The sequence below is a fragment of the Phoca vitulina genome, unplaced genomic scaffold, assembly GCF_004348235.1.
Source record: "Phoca vitulina isolate PV1807 unplaced genomic scaffold, GSC_HSeal_1.0 scaffold2, whole genome shotgun sequence".
NCBI lineage: Eukaryota > Metazoa > Chordata > Mammalia > Carnivora > Phocidae > Phoca > Phoca vitulina.
The window spans coordinates 37,469,128-37,496,923 of NW_022589705.1; the positions used below are offsets into that span (position 1 = coordinate 37,469,128).

The 27,796-nt window shown below is 41.5% G+C and overlaps 1 protein-coding gene and 1 pseudogene across 1 annotated transcript in view; one reads left to right on the plus strand and one right to left on the minus strand.

Annotated features, from left to right (window-relative positions):
- Positions 1-24,990, minus strand: part of GIPC2 (GIPC PDZ domain containing family member 2) — a 74,210-nt gene extending 49,220 nt beyond the window's left edge. Inside the window, exon 1 of the mRNA XM_032425289.1 lies at positions 24,364-24,990. Coding sequence (XP_032281180.1) covers positions 24,364-24,603 — 240 coding nt within the window. The 5' untranslated portion in view covers positions 24,604-24,990. The remainder of the gene's footprint in view (positions 1-24,363) is intronic.
- Positions 1,484-2,132, plus strand: LOC116645232 (annotated as a pseudogene).
- Positions 24,991-27,796: the final 2,806 nt, after the last annotated feature.

Sequence of the window (27,796 nt, forward strand, 5' to 3'; positions counted from 1 at the left end):
TACTATGCTGCTTCCTTTCTTTCAATTTTTCACATTTCACTGCAAAGCAAATATTAGATTTCCTGTAGGTATGACCCTTTTTCATTGTGCTTCCTCCCCTGCAGAATAATGTTCCATTCCAGACAGCCAAAAGTTTGCAGGCAAGGTATCATTTTTTTTTTCTGGAAGGAGTGGAGCCAGCTACATCCTTCACAGAATGGAGCTTCACAAGCTGTGTTGAAAACCTGCAGGAATGTAATGGTCACTGAGAGGTAGAGTGCAAGCCCTCTGCAACAGCAAGTAATTAAAACTCCCTGACTTCAGGTCAGATCTCCATGGGAGAATAAAAACATAAGGCTCCTGGGATCTCAACGCACAACCATCAACAAATATATCTGTTAAATATGTGATAAAGGGCTAGAAATTCAAACACATCCTCGCTGAAAAATAAGGAAGTGATACAGTGCTTTTTGAATGCTGCAAAATTCTTGCTCACTCATCCACCCACCAATTATCTATTGAATAGCTGCTTTTTGCCAGGTTCTGGGCTGCCCACTATGTATGCAAAGATGGACAGTCCCTATACAACAAGGAAATCCCAGGCTCATACACTGCACTGAGGTATAGTAAGGCAACATGAGTCAACTGGAAGAGATCAAAAAGCCATGAATATTTTAAACCAAAAGGAACCTCAAATACATATCTTGAGCTTTCCTATCTTCATTCATACATTTCCCTCAATCCAAAATCTAAAATGCCTGCCCAACCCATTCCACCCCTATGCTCTTGTCTATTGAGACTATGCTCAAATGTGACAGCCCAGGTGGAATCAATCTTTCCACTTCGCTCACATCATTTAAATCCAGTACCTCATTCAACTATCTGAGTCACCTTGCCTTGAAGTCCTATTGGTTTAACACATATATTTTGTCATCCTCACCCTGAGAGGAGATCTTGTTCTCTTTCTCCTACAATGGCTAACAAGCACCCCACTCAGTTTGTATCTGAGGGGCAATGACAATATATGTTCACTTACCTCATTTGATACAATATACATGTATACTAGGTTTTATTATCCTCTTTTTGCAGATGAGAAAATTACGACTTTATCCAATTAACACAGCTAATAAGTGTTTACTGTTAGGATAGAAAAAAAGATGATGCACTGTTCAGGTCATATCCATGTTCCTTTAAGAAATACTTGCTTCCACCGTAAGTATACTAGATAAAAGACAGTAAGACACAGTATTTAACATTTTCTATACCTTCTCATGAACAAACTAAACTAAATTGAAAGAAAGTAAACTCATGGCAAGGTATCATAAGGTGAGTCATCCGTTACATAAAACCTTTCTGGTGTTTTTTTACTGTAAAATGAAATCCTTAATGTCTTCTGAGGTATCCATATTTAGTGCATTACTACCATCGTCCGTTTTTATTAGATAAATGGAATATTCTGGTTGCAGTTGTGCTCTCCAAGTTCGTCTCCCTGACCAGACAGCAGATGGCCTCCCAGAAGTGGCACCCAACTGCCACCAGCCGCCGCCACCCACAAAGGAGTCGAGCCCAGCAGGGGCACTGCGCAGGGTCCCATGGGCAAGAGGCTACAGCAGGAGCTGATGACCTTCATGATGTCTGTGACACAGGAATTTCTGCCTTCCCTGAATCAGACCACCTTTACAAATGGTGCACCTGGCTTGGTATATGAAGACCTGAGGTACACGCTCTCCCTGGAGTTCGCCAGGGGCTACCCTTACAATGCACCCACACAATGAAGTTCCTCACACCCTGCTACCACCCCAGCGTGGACACCCAGGGGAACATCTGCCTGGGCATCCTGAAGGGCAAGTGGTCTACCCTGTATGATGGCAGGACCATTCTGCTGTCCATCCAGAGCCTACTAGGAGAACCCAACATCGATAGCCCTTTGAACACACATGCTGCCGAGCTCTGGAAAAACCCCACAGCCTCTAGGAAGTATCTACAAGAAACCTACTCAAATCAGGTCTCCAGCCAAGATCCTGGACTGTCTAGCCTCTCTCCTTGTGTTGCCTTTTTATTTTTTCTTTAGATGGTCTGTCCTTTTTTTCATTCCTGTCTAGGACTCTGTAGCTTAAGCTGTGGTGTCATTTTTGTTCTGTTTCTGTTTTTTGAATTAAGCCCTTAAGTTTGAGCCCTTGTGATAATTAAATACATTGGGTTTAAAGAAAAGAAAAGATAAATGGAAAACTCATGACTATCCCATTTTCTAAAGCAGCACTGCCCAACAGATATGGAACAAGCCACATAATTTTAAATTTTCTAATAGTTGCATTAACAAAAGTAAAAATAGATGTTTATTCAAATTATATAATCTATATATCTAATACACTGTTTCAAATATAAAATTGAGATATTTTACATTTTAAATTTTTAATATCTTACTCAATTTGAACTAGCCAAAGTGTCCAGTATCTATATATATATTTTTTAAAGATTTTATTTGACAGAGAGATAGCAGGAGCAGGAACACAAGCAGGGGGAGTGGGAGAGGGAGAAGCAGGCTTCCCACCAAGTAGGGAGCCCGACATGAGACTCAATCCCAGGACCCTGGGCTAATGACCTGAGCCGAAGGCAGACGCCTAACAACTGAGCCACCCAGGTGCCCTCCAGTATCTGTATTTTGCTACTAGCTACCATATGGGGCAGCTCAGTTCTAGAATATCCTGTCTTTATCAATTTTATACTTTGCATTTTTCCCATCTCCATATACCTGCACATGGCATTTCCTGGTCCAAAAATGCCATAGCTAAAACCCAACTTCTAAATCCAGTCTATGTCGGGGCGCCTGGGTGGCTCAGTCGTTAAGCGTCTGCCTTCGGCTCAGGTCATGATCCCAAAGTCCTGGGATCGAGCCCCGCATCGGGCTCCCTGCTCCGCAGGAAGCCTGCTTCTCCCTCTCCCATCCCCCCTGCTTGTGTTCCCTCTCTGTGTCTCTGTCAAATAAATAAAATCTTTAAAAAAAAATAAATCCAGTCTATCTCAAAATCTTCCCCATCCAATAAAGTCTACTACATTTTCTATCATCATCATCCTCGGCTAACTTTTTTTTTTTTTTAAGATTTTGAAGTAATCTCTACACCCAATGTGGGGCTCAAACTCATGACCCCAAGATCAACATCCTAATACACAGTCCTCTCTCAGAATATTTAGTTACACAAGCCAATAATTTCACCAACCCATTCTAGATTAGATTTTGTTTTCAACTGAATTCCTGAATCATTATACTTTGTATAATTCTTCAGTTTAAAAGTTCTTTCTACCTACTATCTCATTTTATCCTTAAACTCAGTAAGGTAGATGGTGAATTGTGTTTAGTACATTGAGGTACTACATGCACCCTATCGTAATTTCACATCCTATTCTCCCTATCAAAAATTTCAGGCACAGAAAAGTGACTCCCCCTTCCAATAGAATCAAAAAAAATTAAAAAGGAGGGGAAGATCACACCTGAGTGGCTCAGTTGGTAAAGTGTCTGACTCTATTTTGGCTCAGATCATGGTCTCAGGGTTGTGAAATGGGGCTCCATGCTGGGTGTGGAACCTGCTTAAGATTCTCTCTCCCTCTGCCCCCCCCCCCGGGGGGGGGGGGGGGAGTGGCTGGGTGGGTGGGTATGTGGGTGAGTGGGTGGGTGGGTGTGTGTGTTGCTTTAAAAAAAAAGGGATCAATGGATTAAGAGGTAAGAGACTTGGGGTGCCTGGCTGGCTCAGTCAGAAGAACATGCAACTCTTGATCTCAGGGTCATGAGTCTGAGCCCCACATTGGGTGTAGAGATTTTTTTTTTTTTAAATAAACTTTAAAAAAGATGTAAGAGACTTGAATCTAGTCCCAATTCTGTACTCTCAGTGAGTTCAGTCAAGTCATTTGACCTCCATAGTCCTCATGTACATCATGGCATTATTAAAGCTTGGTCTACATCATGCAGTTGTTATTAAAAAAAAAAAAAACTCAGTAAGAGACTATATGTACTTTTTAAACTAAAAAGCTCTTTTTAAGGTTATTATTATTCCTGGAATATAAGTGCTTCTTGAACAGTAATATTTACACCTATGCTTGAAAGCTGCTTAAATTGCATGAGTTTTCCTGAAGAGATCAGATTTTGCTCCTTTTTAATGTCATCACCAGGATGGATTTCATTTTCTCCCATAAATTACATTATCCTTCAACTTTGTTGTTGAAGAATAACTCATGGACAGTGTTCCTACCATGCATAATATTTGAATTGTTATCTTCCAGTTCTTATCAGGCAGTTATGATTATTCACCCTTAAAACTCAATATGGCTAGGGTCATAAGTCTGAACTATATAGTCATTAATATAAATTAATATTGCCTTTTTTCTCCATTATATACTTTACAATGTGCTTTTTGAATAAGGTTAAACAGATCATCTGTCATTGGTGTTTCAAAAGATATTCTGGCCCATAAACAGGTTACAGCTCTCTCTAAAAACACATTAAATGCCTTTTTTTTTTTTTTTTTTTAATTCAGGAAGCCCATTTCCAACTTTCTTTTGTTTAATGCCTTCCTTAAACAGGAACCGAGCTGGCCAAAGATTCCACATGTTCCAAAGACCTCTGGAAGAAATTATGGGCTTGTGTAGCTGGCATTACATTATTTGTGGGTGTGATTTTAAATGTAAGTAACTGGAACTGTAACCTCTTGAAGGTTATCTAAAGTAGCAGTATTAATATTTTAATACAACTACTTTCCTACATCTCAATCTATCCCAAGAATCTCGCTACTTTTTACATGCTTTCTAAAATAAGCATTATTCGGGGCGCCTGGGTGGCTCAGTCATTAAGCATCTGCCTTCAGCTCGGGTCATGATCCCAGGGTCCTGGGTTAGAGCCCCGCATCGGGCTCCCTGCTCGGCCGGAGGCCTGCTTCTCCCTCTCCCTCTGCCTCTGCCCCTGCTTGTGTTCCCTCTCTTGCTGTCTGTCAAATAAATAAAATCTTAAAAAAAATTAAAAAATAAAAAAACAAAATAAGCATTATAGAAATATCGATGTGGGCGCCTGGGTGGCTCAGTTGGTTAAGCGACTGCCTTCGGCTCAGGTCGTGATCCTGGAGTCCCGGGATCGAGTCCCGCATCGGGCTCCCTGCTCGGCAGGGAGTCTGCTTCTCCCTCTGACACTCCCCCCTCTCATGTGCTCTCTCTCTCCGTCAAATAAAAAAAAAAAAAAAAAAAAAATATCGATGTTATTACAGAAAATAAAGTACATAATGACAAACCTAATAATAAACTAAACCATACTTTTAAAAAAAAAAGTTTCCTTAAGGAATCTCTACACCCAACACGGGGCTCAAACTCATGACCCTGAGATCAAGGGTCACATGCTCTACGGACTGAGCCAGCCAGGCACCCCCAAATAAACCATACTTTCATCAGGAGTTAATACTTTATCTTTATACATAAGAACACCACTTGGATTGTTTCCTGTATTAATGACCCTGGTTTTATCTGGGCTGTTCTCATTATCTAAGTCTCGAAGACTTTTTCCTCAATAAGAGAAAAACAAAAAGATTATTTTACCTCCATCTAGTTAATTGCCCTTAAAATAGCAGGAATTAAGCTCAGAAACTAAGAACAAAATAATTATGGAGGGGAGGGGAGAGGGTTACCAACTTAGCCTGAATGCTTGAACAGAAGGGAGTAGCTCTAACCAAGCCAGTGACAAAATTGTTACTCATTACTCTTCCAGGGTACCTAGCTAGCTCAGTCAGTACAGCATGCGACTCTTGATCTCAGGGTTGTGAGTTCAAGCCCCAAGTTAGGCATGTGTGGAGTCTACTAAAAATTTAAAAAAACTTTCAAAAAGCTCTGAGTGTCTTAGGCTACATGGTTCCGCAAAAATATGTGGTAAATGTATCAAATAACTTCTAAAACTCAATTCTTCAATTATAGTCATAAACTGGGGCATCTGCTTATCCCTCTTAGCTGTACACAGATTGGATACTGGCTCCCACTTACAGTCAAGTACTGGGAAAGTGAAGGAACTAATGAGACAGATCTGAAAGAATGGAAAAATAAAATCAAAATTCAAGGTCCAAGAAACATTATGTGAACCAGGTACTTTCACAAATTACTTCCTTTATTCTCTATGGTAATTGTAGGTGAGAGGTATTATATTACCACCACCACCCCCCCCTTTTTTTTTTTTTTAAACACACTAAAAAATAAAGGCTTAGAAATGGCACCGTTTGCAACAATATGGATGGACCCTGGGGGCATTATACTAAGTGAAATAAATCTGACCAAGAAAGACAAATACTGTATGACCTCACTTATATGTAGAATCTAAAAAAAAAAACAAACCTCAAAGATACAGAACAGATTGGTGGTTGCCGGGGCGGGGGGGGGATGGGGGGGTCGGTTAACAGGGTAGGCAAAACAGGTAAAGGTGGTCAAAAGTCACAAACTTCCAGTTATAAAATAAATAAGTCCTCAGGATGTAATATACAGTATAGCAACTATAGCTAATGCTGTATTGTATATTTGAAAGTTGCTGAGAGATCTTAAAAGTTCTCATCACAAGAAATAACTATTGTGTTGATGGATATTAACTGGATATTGTGGTGATCATCTGTCATATATACAAATACTGAATCATTATATTGTATACCTAAAACTAATAATATTATATGCCAATTATATGTCAAAAAAATAAAATAAAGGCTTAGAGGGTCATATCAGTAGTATTTGGTGCAAATGATATTCCAACCCTGGATGTCCAAGTTCTTTTCCCTGCAATGTTACCACTCTTGACATATTATATCCACAGAGAGACACCTAAGTTACTGATCACTTTCCAAGGCATTAGCTCAACTAATCCTTGTGAGTCAGGTCATGAGGGTATCACTACACCCTGTGCAGAGAAGAAAACCAGCTCAGACCCATTAAGTGATTTATCTAAGGTCACATAGCTAATGAAGGACAAAACAAGAATTCAAACTTCTGGGCTTTTTCTAACCCACGATACTATAACTGTGATGTAAACATAAACTCAGCTTTGAATTTAAAACAAGGGCAGAAACTATACATTTTGTATTCTATATAGAGCCAAATAATACTGTTTAATAAAACACCCACTTCCTAAAAGGAGTTAAAATAGATGTAAAAAGGAACCATTTGTAATTGGACTTAAAAAAAACAGATGATCAGTAAATATCAAAATACTAACACATTGACTTACTATAAGTTTAAAATGATTTCTTCCAGTTAAATAATTTTGAAACTGACTAGTCGCATTTGTTTCTTTGTACTATAAATAGTCATTTAAAATCCCAAGCCTAGGGGCGCCTAGGTGGCTCAGATGGTTAAGCATCTGCCTTCGGCTCAGGTCATGATCTCAGGGTCCTAGGATCGAGTCCCACATCGGGCTCCTTGCTTAGCAAGGAGCCTGCTTCTCCCTCTGCCTGCCACTCGCCCTGCTTGTATTCTCCCTCTCTGGCAAATAAATATAATCTTTTTAAAAAAATAAAATTAAAAAATAAAATCCCAAGCCTATTATTTTCCCAGCATAATACATGTACTAAATTTCTAAGATTTGTTTTTAAAATATACCTGATTTTATATACATAGTGCCCCTACCTTCACCTTGTCAATGGCTATAGTCAACTAGAAACAAGTTTCACTGTTTGCAAAAGATAAAATTGGCAACAAGACAGATATTTAGAAACCTGATACTGTATGCTCTATTTAGACCTTCATGAGGATATTGTACAAAGCCCTGCCTCGAACTGTGTAGAACTTTCTATAAATGATTCACTTCTAAATTAGCTGCCCTGGGTCAGCGGTGGCAAGTCTTAAATAAAAGGTGAATCATCCTTTGTACTCTTCCTTCTTCAGTACAACCACTTTTTTAGTAAGCAAAATAGGACAAAAATAATTTTATCCGGAAAAAGCAGATTTATATTTGTTAATCTACCAAATGACTCCCCACAGTAACCAAAAGAACATTTTCTTTTGCTAATGAAAGCTAACCAAAGCAACTATGTGTCCAAGAGAGTCAAAAATCTCAAAGCAATTCTTGAAACTTAAGTTTAAAGGATAGGGAGAGGTTTTAGTCTTGCCTTTGTGGACATTACAGAAATACTAAACCGAGTAAGATAAATCCAATGTGTATGGCTATATATGTCATCCTTTTCCATAATATTCTTCCAGTCAGAACTTTGTCCTAGTCTAATAATGCTGCAAGGTTACATGCCAATTTTAAAGACATCATAAATCACTGCTATTCCCCTGGTCAGGTGCTGTCTCCAATTTTCCAGCTTTCTAAACCTACTTTTCTTAAACGCCTCCTCTTATTTGACACTTAAAATGGAAAAGAATGTAAAAAGACAAAGAGAGACTATAACAAGGAGACATTTTACATCTAAGAAAAATGTAGTAGGGTGGCTTGTGAAATATTATAGATTATATTAATAAAGAGATTTATGATTAAGCTTTCCAGTTTCCCGAATATACAAATATAATTTATAAAAGATGGCCATTATCTCTCAAAAGGGACCCTAATCAAAATTTTAAGATGTGTTTAGCAGAATGCTCATGTAGCAGTGTGTCCATATTAACCCAGGTGGCAGACTTAACAATCCTTACAATGAAAGAGCTACAACATGTGGTATTTACAAACCACCCAAATGGGGATGCCTGGCTGGTTCAGTCGGTAGAGCATGCAACTCTTAGTCTCGGGGTTGTGAGTTTGAGCCCTATGTTGGGTGCAGCTTACTTAAAAAAAAAAAATACTAACAAACAAACCACCCAAATAAATCATGGAAAATTGGAAAGCAAGCATGGTGAGCCAGGGAGGTGTCAAGTGGGAGGGACAGGGGAAGGTGGTCTATTCCTTACTATTTCCTAGAACAAATTCTGAAAGAGATGAGCACTTTAAGAAAAAAGTGGGCCATTTGAGAAGCTATAAACATCTTGAGAGAAAGACTGAAACTGATTTTTATTCTAAACTAGGACACATGGAAAGACAGGAAAATGTACAAGGTGATAGGGTGAAAGGTGACAGAAGAAAGTATACTACAGGGTTCCCTAGATGAGAGGTGACAAAGGATTGGGGGGAAGGCAAACTCATCAACCACCTTAGACACTTAAATCATTCATTAGCAAGTTTGAGAAACACTGAAGAAAAAAAAAAAAAACACTTCTATGGGTAGGGCCGGTGTGACACAAGGGCAGTCCTGAATTTAGAGGGAGTATATGTGTGAGAGTGCATGCATGCGTGTGCGAGGGTGGCTGGGTGTGCGTGAGGACTCTTCTAGGCGCAGGTTGCTTAATCCTGAACCATCTCCCACCCCGGGGATAGAGATCCCCAAGAACAGAGACTGGGAAAAGGTGGAAAGGAGCTGCCAAGAACAGAATGATGTCACAGACTCAGACACATAGGCACAACCCTGGCTGGAGTAGTTTATTACTAGCTCCTGCTCCCCTGCTCTAAGCAGCTTCTTCCCGTCTCTGCTTGCCAACATTACTGCCACTCCTGCCTATAAAACTCCTGGGACGGGAGCAGGCAGAGCAGTTAAAGAAGGGAGGAGAACCCAGCAGTGTCAGGAGGCTTCCTGAAGAAGCAGGCAGGCTACCCCGGGGTTCTAGCCTCGACTCCCAGGAATGGGTCACCCAGCCAGAGCCAGGACGAGGAGTACCAGCATTTCCTGGCTCCAGGCTTGGTGCTGACACTGCGCCCTCACTCTCTGCTTCTATTTTTATAGCCACACTATCCTCTCCCCACCCCCTCCCCAAATGCCTATAATTCAAAAACTTCCTTACTGCCCAGGAAACTGGTTTGTATGTTGTTGGTATTTAATTGGCAAATGTATGAAACTTACCCTTCTCTTCTTTCTCCTTTTCTAGTACGCAATTCGGTTACAATTAGGCAGACTCCAGGTCCCAATTTACCACTGTTGTCCCAGAGTAATTTTTTTTAAGTAGGCTGCATGCCCAGTGTGGGGCTTGATCTCAAGACTCTATGATCAAGAATCTCATGCTATACCAACTAAGCCAGCCAGGCTCCCCCCACCACCCCATCAGAGTAATTCTTAATATCATCCCCATAACTCTCTGAAGTGTCTGGATTTAGACTATAAATTATATGGCCACCTATTTATAATAGATCGTCTATTAAGCTGATCAAATAAGCATATTCCCATTTCAGAATGGAATGACTAAAGACAGCATGGGATAAAAGGAAAAAGGTAAGCTTGGATGTTGAAGAAAAGCAAGGGTAGAGTTCTTCCTCTATCCTTTAACATCTAAGTAATCTTCCCTAGAAGCTTCTTGGAAGCAAATATCAGTGTCTAGGACTTCAGCACAATTAAGATCCTAGGAGACTTGAGTGTGCGGAGAGTTGAAAATGAGCTCTACGTGTCCAGTGAGAGAAGAGGTAAAAATACAATTATATGCTGAGACAAATTCTGCCGCAGGTATTCTCTATGCCTAGAAATAGGACACAAAGAAATATGGATATTATTAAAGAGTTATTTTTGGCACATGAGAAATAAACATTGACAAGTGCAACACAAAGCAAGTCTAAATAAATTGGTATGTTTATTATCTCTCAAGTTTAACTGAGATCTTCAATTTTGTTGATTTAAATCATTTATTAGGTTTATACTAAACTTTATTGCAGAAGCCCTCATCAGAAAGGTCCAGATTAGTTACTATAACACAGAATTCCACACTGAGATAACTTAGTTTGAGGATCACGTATAGGGATACACTTTTATGTTTTCCTTATTTGGAAGGATTTGGCCAAGGGTAGGAGAATGAAAAATGTATAGATTTAGATGAGAAAAATTAAAAAATTACAAAAAGTATCCAAAAAGTTGTAAAAAAAAAAAAAAAATTCACCTTGTTTAAAGAAAAGAAGGAAAGCATATTGGAGCACCTCAGTGGCTCAGTTATTAAGCGTCTGCCTTTGGCTCAGGTCATGATCCCAGGGTCCTGGGATCGAGCCCCACATCGGGCTCCTTGCTCCGTAGGAAGCCTGCTTCTCCCTCTCCCACTCCCCCAGCTTGTGTTCCCTCTTTCGCTGTGTGTCTCTCTGTCAAATAAATAAATAAAATCTTAAATATTTATTGAATCATTGTTCTAGATACCTAACATGCTATTTAATCCAATTCTTACAACAAATCCCATAAGGCAGGTATTATTTGTACATTTTGCCAGTGAGAAAATTTAGGCTAGAAGGTGGCATTTCCAGGAGTCAAACCCAGGGCATGCCACTCTACCCTGAAACCCACGCCCATCGTACGGACCTGAAAGCTTTTCTATCATGCCACCTTGACTCCCCATCTGTCATAGGACCCTGTGAACCTGTCAAATAGCCCCAGCAACATGTGTTGCTTTGAGATATTATAAAAGCCTAAAATGTCACAAACTTAACAAACCACTCTCCACTCTGCATAATTACAATCCTATAAAATTAATCCTAAAACTGTACAAAACCAACTAGTCTTTCCACTGGTTTTTCCCTTGCCTTCCCATTTTTTTTCCTTTTACCACCTAACTTCACAGCATAGGTAAAGTACTTAATCTCAAGCAACTGGTTATAAAGCAATGTTGCTGGCGGGCAGGGGTGATATTGGCCCTAATGAAACAATTTGAAATTTTGTGGAGGCTCTTTTGGTTGTTACAATGATTGTGTGACACCACTGATGTAGGGATACTGTATGAACTCTAACACAGAAGCCCAGCTCAGTTAAGAGCTGTTTGGCATTCCATATGATTTTCAAATGTCCTCCCAGACATTCACATTGGGAAGAGGAAAACAAAAAGATTTAAGCCTAAACCCTAACTCTGCTACAAAGTATTTTTGGTTATCAATTTCCTGGACTGTAATTACCATATAAATCAAGGAAAAGACTTACCTGTTTGTGCAGAACTTTACCAAGAACTATTTATCATTTCAGAAAATCAAGTCATTCATGACAATGCTATTCATGTTATATTTTACGCTGCAAATTAAAGTATCTGCTCCTACTGCTACATTACAGTAATTCTACAAACATCTACAAATATTATTTATCCCTTATTTCTTTATACATTATGTAAAGAAAGTCAACAACATTCAGTTGAATATGGTCTTATTCTTTAAATCCAAACTTATTCACTACAAATAGGTACAAGCACCTAACTGCTTCATTAGGTCTTCTAAGATACTTCTCCCCATGTTGAAATCCATATTTGTTTCTAATATTAGAGTTAAGGGGTACCTGGGTGGCTCAGTCGGTTAAGCATCTGACACTTGATTTCGGCTCACTCAGGTCATGAGATCAAGCCCTGCATGGGGCTCCACACTTGGTGGGGCATCTACTGGAGATTCTCGCTCTCTCCCTCTGCCCCTCCCCACCCCGTGCATGCACGTGTGCATGCTCTCCCTAAAAATGAATATTAGGGTTAAGGAATATTTTTTTTCAATTACATATATAGGTAGGTAAATTTTTATTTCAGGGTAATAAAACATGGTGTTACTTTGAGCCCAATAAGGTTAGGAACCACTTGTGTAAAAGGAAAAGGTATGGGCTTTGGGTCCAGACAAACCTAAGATCAAAGACATCCCTCTGGGTACCTGGGTAGCTCGGTCCTTAGGGGTCTGCCTTCGGCTCAGGTCATGATCCCAGGGTCCTGGGATTGAGACCCGCATCGGGCTACCTGATCAGTGGGAAACCGGCTTCTCCCTCTCCTGCTCCCCCTGCTTGTGTTCCCTCTCTCGCTGTCTGTCAAATAAATAAAATCTTTAAAAAAAAAAAAAAAAAAAAAAAGACATCCCTTTAGACTGCATGACTTGAATAATTTACTTTTGCTCTGAGCTCCAGTTGCCATTTGTAGTCATTTCTAGGGCTTTGGGTAGGAACTGCCATTTCTAATAGGATGGCATTGGTTAAAGGGTAAGGGCAGATATTCAACAAAAATTCCCTTCTTAGTTCTCAAGATAGGTTTCCCTTTCCCAACTCACCTCCACATAAAGACAGGAAGGGGGAAGTGTAAAGAAAACAGGAGAAAGAGTAACAGGAATCATGACCAGCACCTAATACCTAGCCACACCCAGAACAAACCACTAGTATCAAATGTGAGAAGTTGCAAGAAGTTAAATTAAGATTCCGGACCTGGATCACCAAGAACATTGTGTTAATGCCAATAACAGAAACTACTACTATATTAATGCAGTATGTGGATATGTGAATTGGTTCAAGAATGGAAACAGAATTATCATTTCCTCAACCTTGTTACTGTGTATCCCTTTAAGGCCACATAAAGTTAACACTACAACTTAAGAACTTTGACAGATGGATATGATCTACAGGACCATCCTGGATTTTAGCCATTAAAAAAAAAAAGTTGAGGGGTGCCTAGCTGGCTCAGTCAGTAGAGCAAGAGACTCGATCTCGGGGGTCATGAGTTCAAGCCCCATGCTGGGGGTAGAGTTTACTTAATAAAATAATAATAGTTTAAAAAAAAATTGAATCTGTTCCTCTACATGTCCTTCTGCTCACTGATGTATCTCAAGATTTGGAGCAGTGACTGGCAAAGTCATAATCAAAGTCTTCTAATGAGATTCAATAGGCCTAATACGTGTATCTTCTATTTTAAAACTATTATACTCTTCTTACTATAAATTCATAACATGTACAAATGATGAAAATATGCATTTTTTATACGATAAACACCTCTTGTTAAAGGCATCAACCTTTTCCCTAAGTACTTGGTTCTCTATACACATAGCAGGAAGAAATATCTCCCCAGGGGTTTCTTTTGAAGAATTAAAATTCTTGCTAGCATTCCAATGTAGGAAGGAGTCCATCTGGCTCTGCCAAGTGTATGGCTAGCAAGATTTATCTGGGATAAAGGGCCCCCAAATAGTTCTAGCCATATATTCAAAAGTTGTAGAAAGTCATCATTGCTTCATTGCACAGACAACACAGAAGAGGCTTTTCAAAATGGGCTAGATTCTATTCCAGGAGGAATATTGAAGCCATCCTAAAAGGTAAAAATTTACCTATTTTCCCTGTGGATTTCATTAGTTCAACCAGTAAAAATGTTTTTTTTTTTTTTAAAAGAATTTATTTGACAGAGAGAGACACAGTGAGAGAGGGAACACAGCAGGGGTAGTGGGAGAGGGAGAAGCAGGCTTCCTGCTGAGCAGGGAGCCCGATGCGGGGCTCGATCCCAGGACCCTGGGATCATGACCTCAGCCGAATGCAGACACTTAACGACTGAGCCACCCCGGCGCCCCAACCAGTAAAAATTTTAACTATACTTTTGATATTGTCTCATGCGGGGGGAGGGGGACTGGGAATCAAACCTCATCTGCTTAAGTCTTAAGATACAACTATCAATTTACAAGAAATACAATGACAGGGGATAAGCTACACTTCAGGGATGCAAGCAGCAAAATACAAACTGAAAAACTACACAAAATAAATTATCTGGCTTCTTCAACAAATACATTGGAAGGGAAAAAAACAGAATGGAAGGAACCCATACATTAAAAAAAGACTCAAAAGACAATTAAAAGCAGCCAAAATTAGATTATAGTGTTTAGGAAAACACATCTAGGCGATAAAATTTTAAGGGATTAATTACCATAAGTCAGGATAGTGGTTACTTGTGGGGGACAGATGGGAGGAGGCGTTTGGAAGGTTCTGAGTTGGCTGGCAAGGACTATCTTCCGACATGAGTGTGGTTACAAGGATGTTCAACTTATCCATTAAGTTGTACATTTGTTTTATGTGCTTTTATCTAGTTGTTCTATATTTAATACTTTTTTAAATGAGGATTAAAAAAATATTGGCAAGTGCTGATAATTGTTGAAGCTGGGCACCTGGGAGGTATCACACTATTTTCTTTTGCATGTATTTAAGTTTTCCATAATAAAAAGTTAAAAATGAAAAAAAATTTACTTCATACTAACTGCTAGTACCTGCCTAGAGCAGCTCTCAATCTTACGGAAAGGACAGTAAGTCAACAGTTATCATTCCGTCTATAAGAGTTGTAGAAGTTCAGAGGAGAGGCAAGAAACCTTGAGGTGGGGGTGCAGATGGGGGAGGTGAGGGCAGCTCTGGGTAGTGACTCCTGAGTGTAAGTAAAGTTAATTAAACAAAGAGGCTCTTAGACTGAGGTGGTTCTAATACCTCAGCAGCCCATGTAAGCAAACAAAAATATAAACCTGTAAACGCCTCAGGGTTAAGAATACAAAACCTAGAGATAACCAATCGCAGTGAACAAGGCTTTCCTAAATAATGCAAACAAAAATTTTCTTTGTTTTAGTTTCCACATCTCTTCTATAAAAACCTTGCCCCTAGTTTCTATCTGTGGAACACTTCTAATCACTTCTGGTTTGGCACTGTTCAATTCCAATCGATTTTGCTCAAATAAACCCTTAGGATTTTTAACATACCTCAGTTCATCTTTTAACACAGTTAATAGGGAAGGAGAAGGAGAAAGATTCCCAGGTACTGGGGAGAACAATGCATAAATATCAAGGAGGGTAGCGGTGTGGGGGGGGGGGGGCTGCCTGACTGGCTCAGTTGGTAGAGCACGCAACTCTTGATCTTGAGGTTGTGAATTCAAGCCCCATGCTGGGTGTAAAGCTTACTTTAAAAAATGTGCTAAAAAAAAGTCATAGGGAACTGAAAATAGTTTCAGTCTGGACAGGCCATGGAAGATATCTACCATTCCCCTAATTAAAGTAGTCTTCAGAACACCTGTCGTGCCCACAATCCTCTCCAACAGGACTCCTTAACTACCACTCACCTGCCTTTGTTCCACATGCCCTACACGCTAGACCAGAGATGAGCCCCTGATCCACAGGCTCACAGGTCCTGTCCCACCTGTTCTGTACCCAGACTTGTCAACAGAGACTCACTCTCAGGGAGTCTGAATTTGAGACACAATGGGGCACAGAAAATAGAGCGGTGACAAAACAAAGACACAGAGATGAGACAATAGAACCTTAAAGGAGCAAAATCAAAAGGATGAGAGGCATTAATCAGTCAAGAAGAGAAGTTCGGGTGGGGGAGGGGGGAGAAGAGAAAGAGAGAGGCTGAAATGGAACGTGAAGGATAAACAGACTTGCTCTTGGTTCTCCAAAGTCTAAAGCTACTGCTTTCACCTGGACAGCATGAATGATTCTACAGTTCTCCATGGAACGTGACTACCCAGCTGCAGCAGCTGTCCTGAGCTTCTTTACCTCCCTATACATCCTGATACAAACACATACATACATACACAAATTGCCTAAGGTAATATGAGTGTTCCATCTCTCGAAATCTGCAAGAGCCTTTCATGTCCTCTCAGGATGGGAGTGGTGGGAGGGAGTGAGGGAAGGCAAAGAGACCAGCCATCAGCCTCTGACGTAGCAGGCTAGGAGAGTGGTTGGCCTCTGCCCAGGGGTTCAGACTTTACTCTAGGATTGTTCACATGCTAATTTCAGGTGATTTCCAGCAAAAAAAAAAAAAAACAGTTTTATTCATTTCTTATTTTCCTGATAGCAATGAGGTCTACAAGGCAGCTGCTTAGATTCTAGTGCTTCTCAAAATAAGTTATTGGTTTTTGTTTTGAGTTTTTCATCTAAAAATGAAGCTTTAAAAAAAAAAAAAGCTGATGTCCTCGAGGGATAGTAAGCATATATAATGATTGTAATATATTTAGAACTTATCAGATGGTACTGTACAATTCCAGAAAATATCCTATTCAACTTACAAAACACTTATAAGACAAACATAGCAAATGAATGGTAAATTGTATTTTTTTTTTTTTTAAGATTTATTTGACACAGAGAGAGAGACAGCCAGAGAGGGAACACAAGCAGGGGGAGTGGGAGAGGGAGAAGCAGGCTTCCCGCCAAGCAGGGAGCCCGATGTGGGGCTCGATCCCAGGATCCTGGGATCATGACCTGAGCCGAAGGCAGACACCTAACGACTGAGCCACCTAGGCACCCCTTGGTAAATTGTATTTCTACTTTATAAAACAGAAGTCAGGGAGCATTTTCATTGCTTACAGAATAAAATCTATACAGCTTTAAAGACATTTATAGTCTCACAATCTACATCTTCAGTTCCTACTGTAGCCACCATTTAGTTTTATTTATCAGACTTTCACGGAGCAGCTAAACCATCTAGCTACTCTAGAGACAAGATTTAAAAAAGAAAAAAAGAAGTCCAAGCCCTCCCTTCCCCCCAACCGTCCTGGGAGAGAGGAATAACTAAATTCAATTCAGTGTGCTAATGCTAGGTTAAAATCATGCAATAGTGGATATTATACCTAATCTAGACTGATGTATTCACAAGGAAGGCTTCTTGGAGGAGGTGACAGTTGAGACTGGAGAGGTAAATAAGAGTTATCAGAAATGAGAACAGCATGGGGCACCTAGGTAGCTCAGCCAGTTAAACATCCAACTCGATCTCAACTCAAGTCTTGATCTCAGGGTCATGAGTTCAAGCCCTGTGCTGGGCTCCACACTGGGTGTGGAGCCTACTTAAAAAATAAAAATTAAAAAAAAAATGAGAACCGTAGGAGAAAAGGCACAGAGAAATGAACAGTTAAATATTCCGTAATATGGAGGGGATGGTTAGGAGAGGAGATTAGAGCAGCAGGCAAAGGACAGGACTCAAGAGGGAGGAATAAGAGACATTGTTTAGCTGGTGGGGGTTATTTGTAAGTACTTTTGTCTGAATATTTGTGTTCCCCCTCCAAAATTCAAATGTTGAATCCCCACAGGGGATGGCATTAGGTAGGGCCTTTGGAAGTTACTTAAGCCTTGAGGGTAGACCTTGTGAATGGGATTAGTGCCTTATCAGAGGTTCCAGAGAGATTACAGCACCTCCCCACCCTGTGGGGATACAGCAAGAAGGTGCCAACAATGAACGAGGAAGGGGGCTTCACCAGAAGGCGGTCTCACCAGAAGGCGGTCATGCACCAGCTCCTAGAACTGTGAGCAATAAATTTATGTTGTTGAAAAGCTACCCAGACAGGGATACTGTTATAGCAGCCAGCAAGGAATAAGACAGGGAGTAACTGAGAGCCCTGAAGGTTTCTAATAGGCATGATCAGACCATCAAAATATTAAAAAAGAAGATGGCCAAGATCAGAAAAATCATATTCTGGGTGCCTCTTTAGAGTCAGTATAGTAATAATCTAACAGTAACAATTGTCAGTGCCCTCCAGCCAAGGACCAGCAGGATTTCTCACCTCTAGTTTATTGTTCCTTGCATCAAGGGAGACAGCATGCCGTGGGGAACCATGGAGGGGTCTTAGTAGGAGGATGCTAGGAAGGATTTGGGAGCACGTGCAAGGAAACATGGGTTTGCTCTGGATAGGGTGCCATCAGGAAGTGAGGCAATTCTAGGGCTATCTTAGTAAACCTATCTCTAAGGCGGGAAAAATTATCAAAGCTAAAGCTATGATTACTGAAGGAACAGCAGTCATTTGTATCAGTCATCTCGTCTGGGGAGCAAGGGGGACACCTGGTCATTTTTGTGGTGTGAAAAACGTTCATGTTTTAGTTTCTGTCCGGACAGGATTACAGAGTGTTGTGTTTTTTAAGATTTTCAAGTTTTATTTAAGTAATCTCTACACCCAATGTGAGGCTCAAATTCACAACCCTGAGATCAAGAGTCACATGCTCTTCCGACTGAGCCAGCCAGGCACCCAAGATTTTCTTTTAAAGTAATCTTCACACACAACATGGAGCTTGAACTTACAACCTCAAGGTCAAGAGTCACAGGCTCTTCCAATTGTGCCAGTCACACGCCCCCAGGTGGTCTTACTTTTGACTTGCCCCATCAGTCACAGAATGCTCTTACTGGATTTTGAGGTTCTGTGAAACCATTTATGCCCAAAAGGAGAAGCCAACTCCTACCAGTGAGTGTCAAGCCAGCTCCCAGATGGCAGGGACTGCTCTTCTCACTCCTAAACTGTTTCTATTCAGTTCCATTGGGCTTGCTTCACAGTCCTCATAGCTCAATGCTAAAATTCACACTGGATTCCTAAATTCCTTCATTTGGTGTGTTTTTGTTGTTCCTAGGAGGGACCGTATGCAAGTCGGTGCACCTCATTTTGCTCTAGTCTTCCTGGATTTCCCATTTGTGAAGCAGAAAGACACGGTTCCACTTGCCAGTTATCTGCATTGCTGGGAAATGATAAAGTCTGCAGTGCAGTTCATGTTCTCCAGAAGTGCCACATAAATACGGAATATTGACTTTCACAAGAGCTCAGCGCTGATGCCAGCAACTTGAAAAGGAAGCAGTTTCTGGGAAGCTTTACAAGGCAGCTCCCCATACACTAGTTCAGCTAGGAAACAATTCTGCTTGTAAACAGAGCCCCCAACTTCATAATTCCTGGAATTTTTAGAGATGAAAGAATTGCACACAAATCAGTTTCCATACTTTCCATACCCTTTTCGTGTCCATATTTTACCCTCTTACTCCCCACCCACTTCAAGGTGGGAGCGATGCTCCTCATTCCTACCTCCATCAAAAGCTAAGTCTTTCTTCACACCACAGCAGGAAAAGTTAACGTCTACATAAGATATTATTGTAACTGGTACTAAACCTGCGTATTGAAGCTACAGGATTTTAACTACTGTGTGAAGATTCTTTTATTCAATGAATACTTGAGCTCCAATCACATTTTAGGTATGGTTCTAGGCCCTTTGGGGCTATATCAGTAAGCAAAATAGACAAAATCCTTGCCTTTGTGGAGCTTATATTCTACTACATGGGAGAGGAAAAAGACAAATAAGTTAAATATACATAGGATGTGAGTATGCTATGGAGGAAAATTAAGTGAGGAGGGGAATTTTAAATGGGATGATCAGTACCAGCCTCACTGAGAAGGTGATATTTGAACAGATTTAAAGAAGGAACAGCATTCTGCAGGAAAAGGCTCTGGTAAAGACAACAGCCCTAAGGCTCAAGAGTTCAAGGAATAGCTAGGAGGCCAGACTGGCTGGAGCAGAAGGAATACGGATATTAGAGAGGTAAAAGGGCCTGCCTATAGCCCATTGTAAGATTTTGGCTTTTGCTGTAAGTGGGATGGGGAGCTATCAGAGTTTTGATCAGAAAGAGAAGATACAGGATAGGTCTCACTGGAGACAGCAACTTTTGAGTTTTGCTAGAAAAGAGAAATGGGGTAACAGGAGACAGGGGCAGGTGAAAAGGGAAGATTTGTTTTGTTGAGAAAAATCACAGCATAATTATTTATAAACTGTTGTATATAAAGCTTGAAATTAAAATCACAATTCTCAAATTAAAATCTCATCTTCCCAAGAATACTGCTTTATTGGACTGCTTTATGTATTGAGAAAGAAGAGCCTACATTTGCTTGACCCATTCAATGAACTACTTAGTATTATATATATATATGAACGAATACAACCAAGTCAAAGGAAATTTTTTTTTTTTTTTTTTAGATTTTATTCGTCAGAGAGCAAGCACACACAAGCAAGGGGAGCAGCAGAGGGAGAAGCAGGCTCCCCGCTGAGCAGGGAGCCCAATGCAGAACTCGATCCCAGGACCCTGGGATCATGACCTGAGCCCAAGGCAGACACTTAACCAACTGAGCCGCCCAGGCATCCCAATAATTAAATCTTTAAAGACACTGAGCTTTCATTTCCTGGACATGTGAGGTATCTAACTACAAAACTGATTTCCTTAAAAGCTTGTTCGAATTACCATTTTCTACGGTCTTTCCACATAAAAGATAACTAAGAAAACATGTCATGGCACAGACTACTGCCAAACAATCACAGTGGTCATATATTCAAAATGCCCCTTCAACAAACGTTACGACTGAAGCTCAAGAGTTTAATGATCAATTCCTCTGTATAACCTGAATATTTTAAAAGATGGTACTAAACTTTTTGTAAAAGTGTCCCTGCATTTACAAAAGTTAACTGCTCTTTTAGGCAAGATTTACTTTCTTTTTACTGAACGGCTCATTTAGTTGTTTAGAAAAAAATATCAGCTCAAAAAAAATATCTGCATAATTGGCCAACTGTTTCAAGGTAATGATCACAGGCTGCAAGTGATTCATAGCTCAGATTCATATAGTTTCCTCCTTCAGGGACCTTGAAATAGGTGAAATTCAAATTAGTTTCACAACAGCATTTTTTTGAGGCAATATTTTTGTGGTGGGGTCTGAGGCTTTAATTGAAAAAACCCTTTGTTTTAAAAAAGAAGTTTTCCTGGGGGCGTCTGGGTGACTCAGGGTCCCAGGATCGAGCCCCACATCAGCTCCCTGCTCGGCAGGAAGCCTGCTTCTCCCTCTCCCACTCCCTGTGCTCTGCTCTCGCTATCTCTGTGTAAATAAATAAAATCTTAAAAAAAGGTTTCCTGGGTTTGTATTTGAAATTTGAATGCAGTTACCTAAAACCTCATAGCCGCTATGTAATGGACTTGGAACCAGGAAACCTGCATTCAAATCCTGGCCCTGCCCCATACCAGCTCAGTGACTCTGGGCAAGCTGCTTAACTTCTTAGAGCCTCACTTAGCTTTATAAAATGAAAAGAACCCCTACCTCAGGGCTATGGGGAGGATGGAACGACCACACTGTAGACTTACTTACATGCCTAGCACAGCCATGGGCACATTATGAACTCCCAGTAAATCTGCCACACCTGAAATCAGGTCAGGCCAAGTCCTTCCCTTCCCCCCTCACCCTTAGTAAAGGAGGTTCAACTCCATACAGAGCTATTTATAACCCTACAGCCACTGCTCTAGAAAAAAGGCAGGAATTCTGAGCTAACAATCTATTGAATCTATTAAGAGGGGGAAATTTGTTTTGTTCCCACTGACAGCTCAAAAGTTTATACCACAATTACCCTTGCTGGGGAAATGAGACAAGAAATGGGATCTCACCAGAGTGGTTTTAATAAATTACTTGTTTCAAAATTAATTGAGATACTTAGGACATACTATACTATGATGACCAATGCTTTATCCTGGATATACTTAACTATTTTTTTGTTTTAAAGATTTTATTTATTCATTTGAGACACAGAGATAGAGAGGCAGAGGGAGAGGGAGAAGCAGGCTCCCCACTGAGCCAGGAGCCCAATGTGGGGCTTGATCCCAGGATCCCTGAGCCAAAGGCAGATGCTTAATCATCTGAGCCACCCAGGAGCCCCGTACTTAACTATTCCTAATCCAAATAGAAACTCGCGTTAATGTTGGTTATATGCGTAAGTATACTAATATATATATTTGGAGTTATAAAAATACATGAACTTTGATATAGAAGGATTAAACTATCTCAGAATTTTATCTATTTCAGTGCATTGGAAACTGAAAACACTGACAATGGTTGCCAAGCTATCACAGACACCCGGGAAAACTTGGGAAGCAATACAGAATAGAAGTTCATGGAATTTGGAGTCAGAAAACAAAAAAACAAACACACCTGGGTATAAACCCAGGCTCTGCTACTTACTATGTATAACTTTGCAAAAGTTTGTGAACCTCAAAGCCTGTTTCCTCTCTGAAGCAGTGATATCAATATTTTTCTTCCAGAATTAAGCGGATTAAATAAAGTCAAGCACCTTGAGCTCAGAATAATGAGGAAGGCTATTAATGCAAAGCAACTGAATCTGGAGTCCCTGGTTATAGAAGAGACATTTAAAGTTATCAGTTAAGTATGCTAACAAGCTCACTTAGCTTAGAAACGAGAAGATCCAAGTTTAAATAACATCCCAGATTTTTTTCTTGCTAATTGTGTGACCTTGGCCAAGGCCTCAGTAACTCACTTAACTGCTAGGTATTGGTAATACTAGTTACAATTTGTTAAGTGTGGACCATGTACCATGCAATCTGATAAATTTATATATGAACTCCAGTCTTTACACTTCAAGGTAGATGTTCTCATCTGGATTGTTTTTTGTTGTTTTTTGTTTTTCAAGATTCGTATTTTTAAATAATCTCCACACTCAATGTGGGGCTCGAACTCACCACCCAGAGACCAAGAGTCACAGGCTCTACGACCTGAGCCAACCAGGCACCCCCTTTCTCATCTGTTTTATACATGGCTGAAAGTGAGGGAAGTTAAACTTGTTCAAGGCCACACAGCCAGTAAGTGGTAGAACCTGGACTCACATCCAGGCTTAGGGGTCTCCAAATCCTGTCCTTAGCTACCCAATGAACTACACGCCACCTGCTTCTCCTAGAAAAAAAATGACATTATTCCCGTGAAAGTGCTTTTTGAATTGAAATGTCCTATATGAACGCGAAACACTGTTACTACTCCAGGTCAATATAAATAATTCACAAAATGAGTTTGTGATTTGCCCCTCAGTGCCTGGGAACCCTGAAAGCACAAAAGGTTACACTTCAAGCTCTCTTTCATCTCCCCTTGGAATTTTGCCGCGACCTCAATTTTATTTGAGCAGACCTGATAAACAACATTAAAGAACAGAAATCCAAGTGCAGCTCTGTGCCATTCAAAAGCAGCTAGCTCTCTGCACTCCCTGGAGTCCAGGGCAACATCTCATGCTTTTCTTTGAGATGTGGACAAAATATTTCCTTGGGCTAACTTCTCTTGCATCTGCAGTTCGCTCAGGTAAGCATAAATAAAGTAGTCCCATAAACACCCACATAAATTAGTGCTTTCTACGTCACGCCCATAGCAAACTTCAGTTCCAAACACGCATGCAGTCAATCTACCTAATGCGAAGTTCAGCCCCTTTTAAAGGATAGGGTGTAAAAACTGAGAGCCGATTTTCCCTCTGAAAGTTTTGTTAACTAATCCCATGGAGTTAGCTATAACGCTCTTCCGTTATGCACCCTTGGTATGATCAACTTCTTGGGAATACCACCAAAGGGACTCTGGTGTTTGGCGCTAGACAAGACATCTGAGGGGCTAAGTGGACCTCAGTTTGCTATCACCTGGCAGGCCCTTTTCTCACCCTTCCTTAATCTGGGAGATGCTCCGCGTGACCCTCTCCCCCCAGCAGAGGAAGGAGAGTAAAGTCCAGATGAAGTGGAGGGTGTTAACGTGCTCAGTCAGATCTCCACTCTGGGGAGGCGCTTAAACCCGGAACGGCTAACTCCGGGACAACTAAAGCATACTCATTTGCATGAGGAAGAAAGGTCGACCCCGGTTTCCCAGAAGCCAGGAGCCTGGGGAACGCGACTTTCTCGGGTCCCGGACTCACCTTTCCCCTCCTCACTTCGCCCGGGGCGCTGTAGGCTGACTCCGCGCTGCATCCGACCTGGGGCTCGGCGCCGCGGCGCCCTGCCAGCCGGAGCCAATTTAAGCCGGCTCGGCACGTGGGAGAGGCGGGGGGCGCGCGGGAGGAGGGGGCGGCCGCGCGCGCCAGCCTGAGCCTGAGCACCCAGCCCTTACCTCAGACGCTGAGATCTCAAACACTCCCGCGATCTTGGCGTAGAGCTCCCGGATGTTGGTGAAATCCTCCACTCGGCCCGTGGGGCTGCCGTGGGCCAGCTGCGCGTGGAAAACCACCTTGCGTGTGGGAGGCGGGGGGTCCGGGAGAATGCCGCCGCCCGCGCCCACCGGCTCGGCCTTCACCAGCTGGGCGGCCTCCTTGGACTTGGCTTTCACCTTTCTCCGAAACCTCAGGAGCATCTTGCCTGGCCGAGGGCGGCGGGCCACCTGCGCTGCTGACCGCCGCCTGTCCGGCTGAATGTCGCGGACTTTGCGCTCGGGCCCCGGGGCTGCGGTCAGGTAAAAGCCGCCGCTGGGCCAATGGCAGAGGTGCTTCCGCCTGGCGGTGCCGGGTCACAGCCCCCTCCTCCGCCGCGAGAAGAGGCACCTGGACCGCAGCGGCCACCTGCCCTCTCTCCGGGGAGATGTGGGGAGAGGAAGAGTTGGGCCCATTCCTGCATATAATCTCCCCGCCTTTAAAAACAAGAACAAAAACAAAACAAAAACGGTTCGATTTCCGTCAAAGCCTTGAGATGCTGAAGCTACAGAACAACACGTCTTAGAATACAAACACGGTGGCCTTTCTGGTGCTTTTCACGAAGCTGAGGTAGGCTCTCGCACAGGATTGGGCCACTGGGGTAGGGATTTAAGTAGAAGTCAACCTTCATCGGCCTTCTCGGCGCCTCACACCCTGCTCGGCGGACTTGGAAGGGGAAGTTTTGAGATTGGTGCCATGTTCAACTCTTAGTCAAACGCTCCAGCCGGCCCTCAGCGCCTCTCAGTAACCCTTTTTACTCCCCGCCGCCCCGGGCAGTTTTCTCTCCCAAGTGTCCGGCGCTCTCCCCAAGTCATGCGCCGTTCTTGGTCTCTGCAGAGGACCCTGCCGCTTATTCTACAGAGAAAATTGAAGCCATTCTGTTAAATGTGTGAGCTCCCTCAATTTCCCATCCTACTGTATAACTTCACCCACTTCCCATCACCAAACTCCGAAGAAATCTCTTTATTTGACCCTTGCCCTAATCTCTTCACTCTTCTAGGATCTTTTTTTTTCAATCCCAGTGTAATTAACGTATTACACCGGAATTGTAAATAACGTAATTTCAGGTGTACAACATAGTGATTCAACGATTCTTAGAATCTCTATTTTTAAGCTACCTGTTGGCTCTTGTTCTTCTCCCTATCTGGTGCCACTCACTGGTGGTCTGAAGCCCAGATCTTTTACACTGTTTTCAAGTCCCACCTTTGCAGTGGCCTCCAGCTACATCTTCACAACAAAACAAAAATAATCTTGAATTATAGGCTGCTTTTCCTCACTTCCCCCTTTGCTCTTAGGCTCACTGTGATCAGACTTTGCCCTCACTCCACTGAAATTGCTTGTACTCTGATCACTTCTTAATCATCAGATACGATTAACTCTTTTCAGTCTTTATCTTAATTGACCTTTTAGAGTATCTGATGGCATTGACCATTTCATTCTTAAAACATGCCTCTGTTTTGACGTACCTCTCTCCCTCTTTGCTAACTGCTACTTTCCAGGAACTGTTTTCTCTGAGGCTATTATTTTTCTTGGTGGTCTTTTCTGCATGCTCTCCCTGAATGACCACATCTGTTCTCTTGGTTTCAGTAGATGTTGTTCACCTCCAAACTTATATCTGCAGCTCAGTCTACCACAAAGAAAATGTACTGCAGGAAACCCAAAGTGAGATTTTACAAACTCATCCTTTTCACTCAAAGCATTTTTTTTTTTACTCCTGATTTCAGAAAATAGGATAATGTACTCTAATCCAAACCAGACATCTTTGAGTCATCATACCAAATTTTTTCCCCATCTCTCACATCAATTCAGTCCTGAAAATCCATGTTTCTCAAATTAAGGTTAGCAGATGTCCTGAGGGAAGAAGGGGATCTGTTAATTCTTTAGAATAATTTTAATATTTTCGTTTTATGTTATGTTCTATGACTTAGAATTAGTATGAACATATTCCAGTTCGTATGGGCTTTAAAAATTAATATAAACATATTCTGGTTCATATTTCCTGAAAAGGGAATACTGCCACAGGATCTCAGAGCTTGAATTTGCCTTTGTGTTTATGATTGCTATAAGACCAAATAATATTACTTTGTCTTGTGCTGAGAAAAAGGTAGAGAAAATCTAATGTGTAAATGATGCATTCCCATCAAGTGAAAGCCAAATAACTTTCACAAAATATTGTATGAATAAAAGGCTCACTGAAGTTTGATTAAAGAAAAGTAGGAAGAGAGGTGAGTCACCCTAGGGTATATGGTAGGTATATTCTCAATATCCAAGCAGTGTGAAGGAAAACAAGAGGGTGTGAAATTAAGAAAAACTTCCAAGAATGCTTTTAAGCTGTGTCAAATAAAATATCAAACAGAGCAAAAGTATTGGCATAGGGTAGGAAGGTTGGATTCTACAGCCTTTCAATTCCGTTTAATTTCTAAATCCTATCTTTCTTTGCCTTGAGGCCTACATTAACTTCACCTTCATGTACAATCTCACTCAAAGAACCAGCTGTATTAGCCACAGTCCCAGAAGAAAACAGATGGTACACTCAAATTAAGAATATTTGGTGATGGTTTGACAAAGGGACCGGGCAGGTGGTGGTTAAGATATACTCATAACATATAGTATTGTATCCCAGGGCCATTTCTATCCCAAAGTCCAAAGCAGTGAGGAATTTAAAAGTTCTGTAGACAGGGCGCCTGGGTGGTTCAGTCGTGAAGCGTCTGCCTTCGGCTCGGGTCATGATCCCAGGGTCCTGGGATCTAGTCCCACATCAGGCTCCCTGCCCGGCGGGAAGCCTGTTTCTCCCTCTCCCACTCCCCCTGCTTGTGTTCCTGCTCTCGCTATCTCTGTCTCTGTCAAATAAATAAATAGAATCTTAAAAAAAAAAAAAAGTTCTGTAGACAAAAACACCTTGAGAGGACCTGTGACATTTGTTTGAAGGAAGCCTCTAGCCAGAGGCAATCTAGAAGAAAAGCAGCCGAGGAAATGAACAGCCTGACCCAATACTCTTAGACCTGAGCAAAAGGAGCCCCTGCTCCAGCTCTCCTTCAGAGGCACAAAACCCTACAAAGTATGGAGTCCGCAGAGTCAAGGGGCTGTGGCCACCCAGAACTCATGCTGTCCCTTCTAAACCATGCTCTAGATACCCAGGACCCTGGATTTCCCTGCCAAAGTGGCCCCAAGTCTCCTTCCAGAAACTGTATAGGCTTTCCTAGGGTACAGCCAGCACTGCTGGTGGGCACAACCCTGTGCCTGAGGGTAGTCAAGGAGCAGCTCTTTGCCAAGGAAAGTCAATGGGAGGAGGTGAAGCTGGGTAAGAATATAATAGGTAGACTGTAGGCAGAGACCCTTTTCTCCCCATGTTCTTAC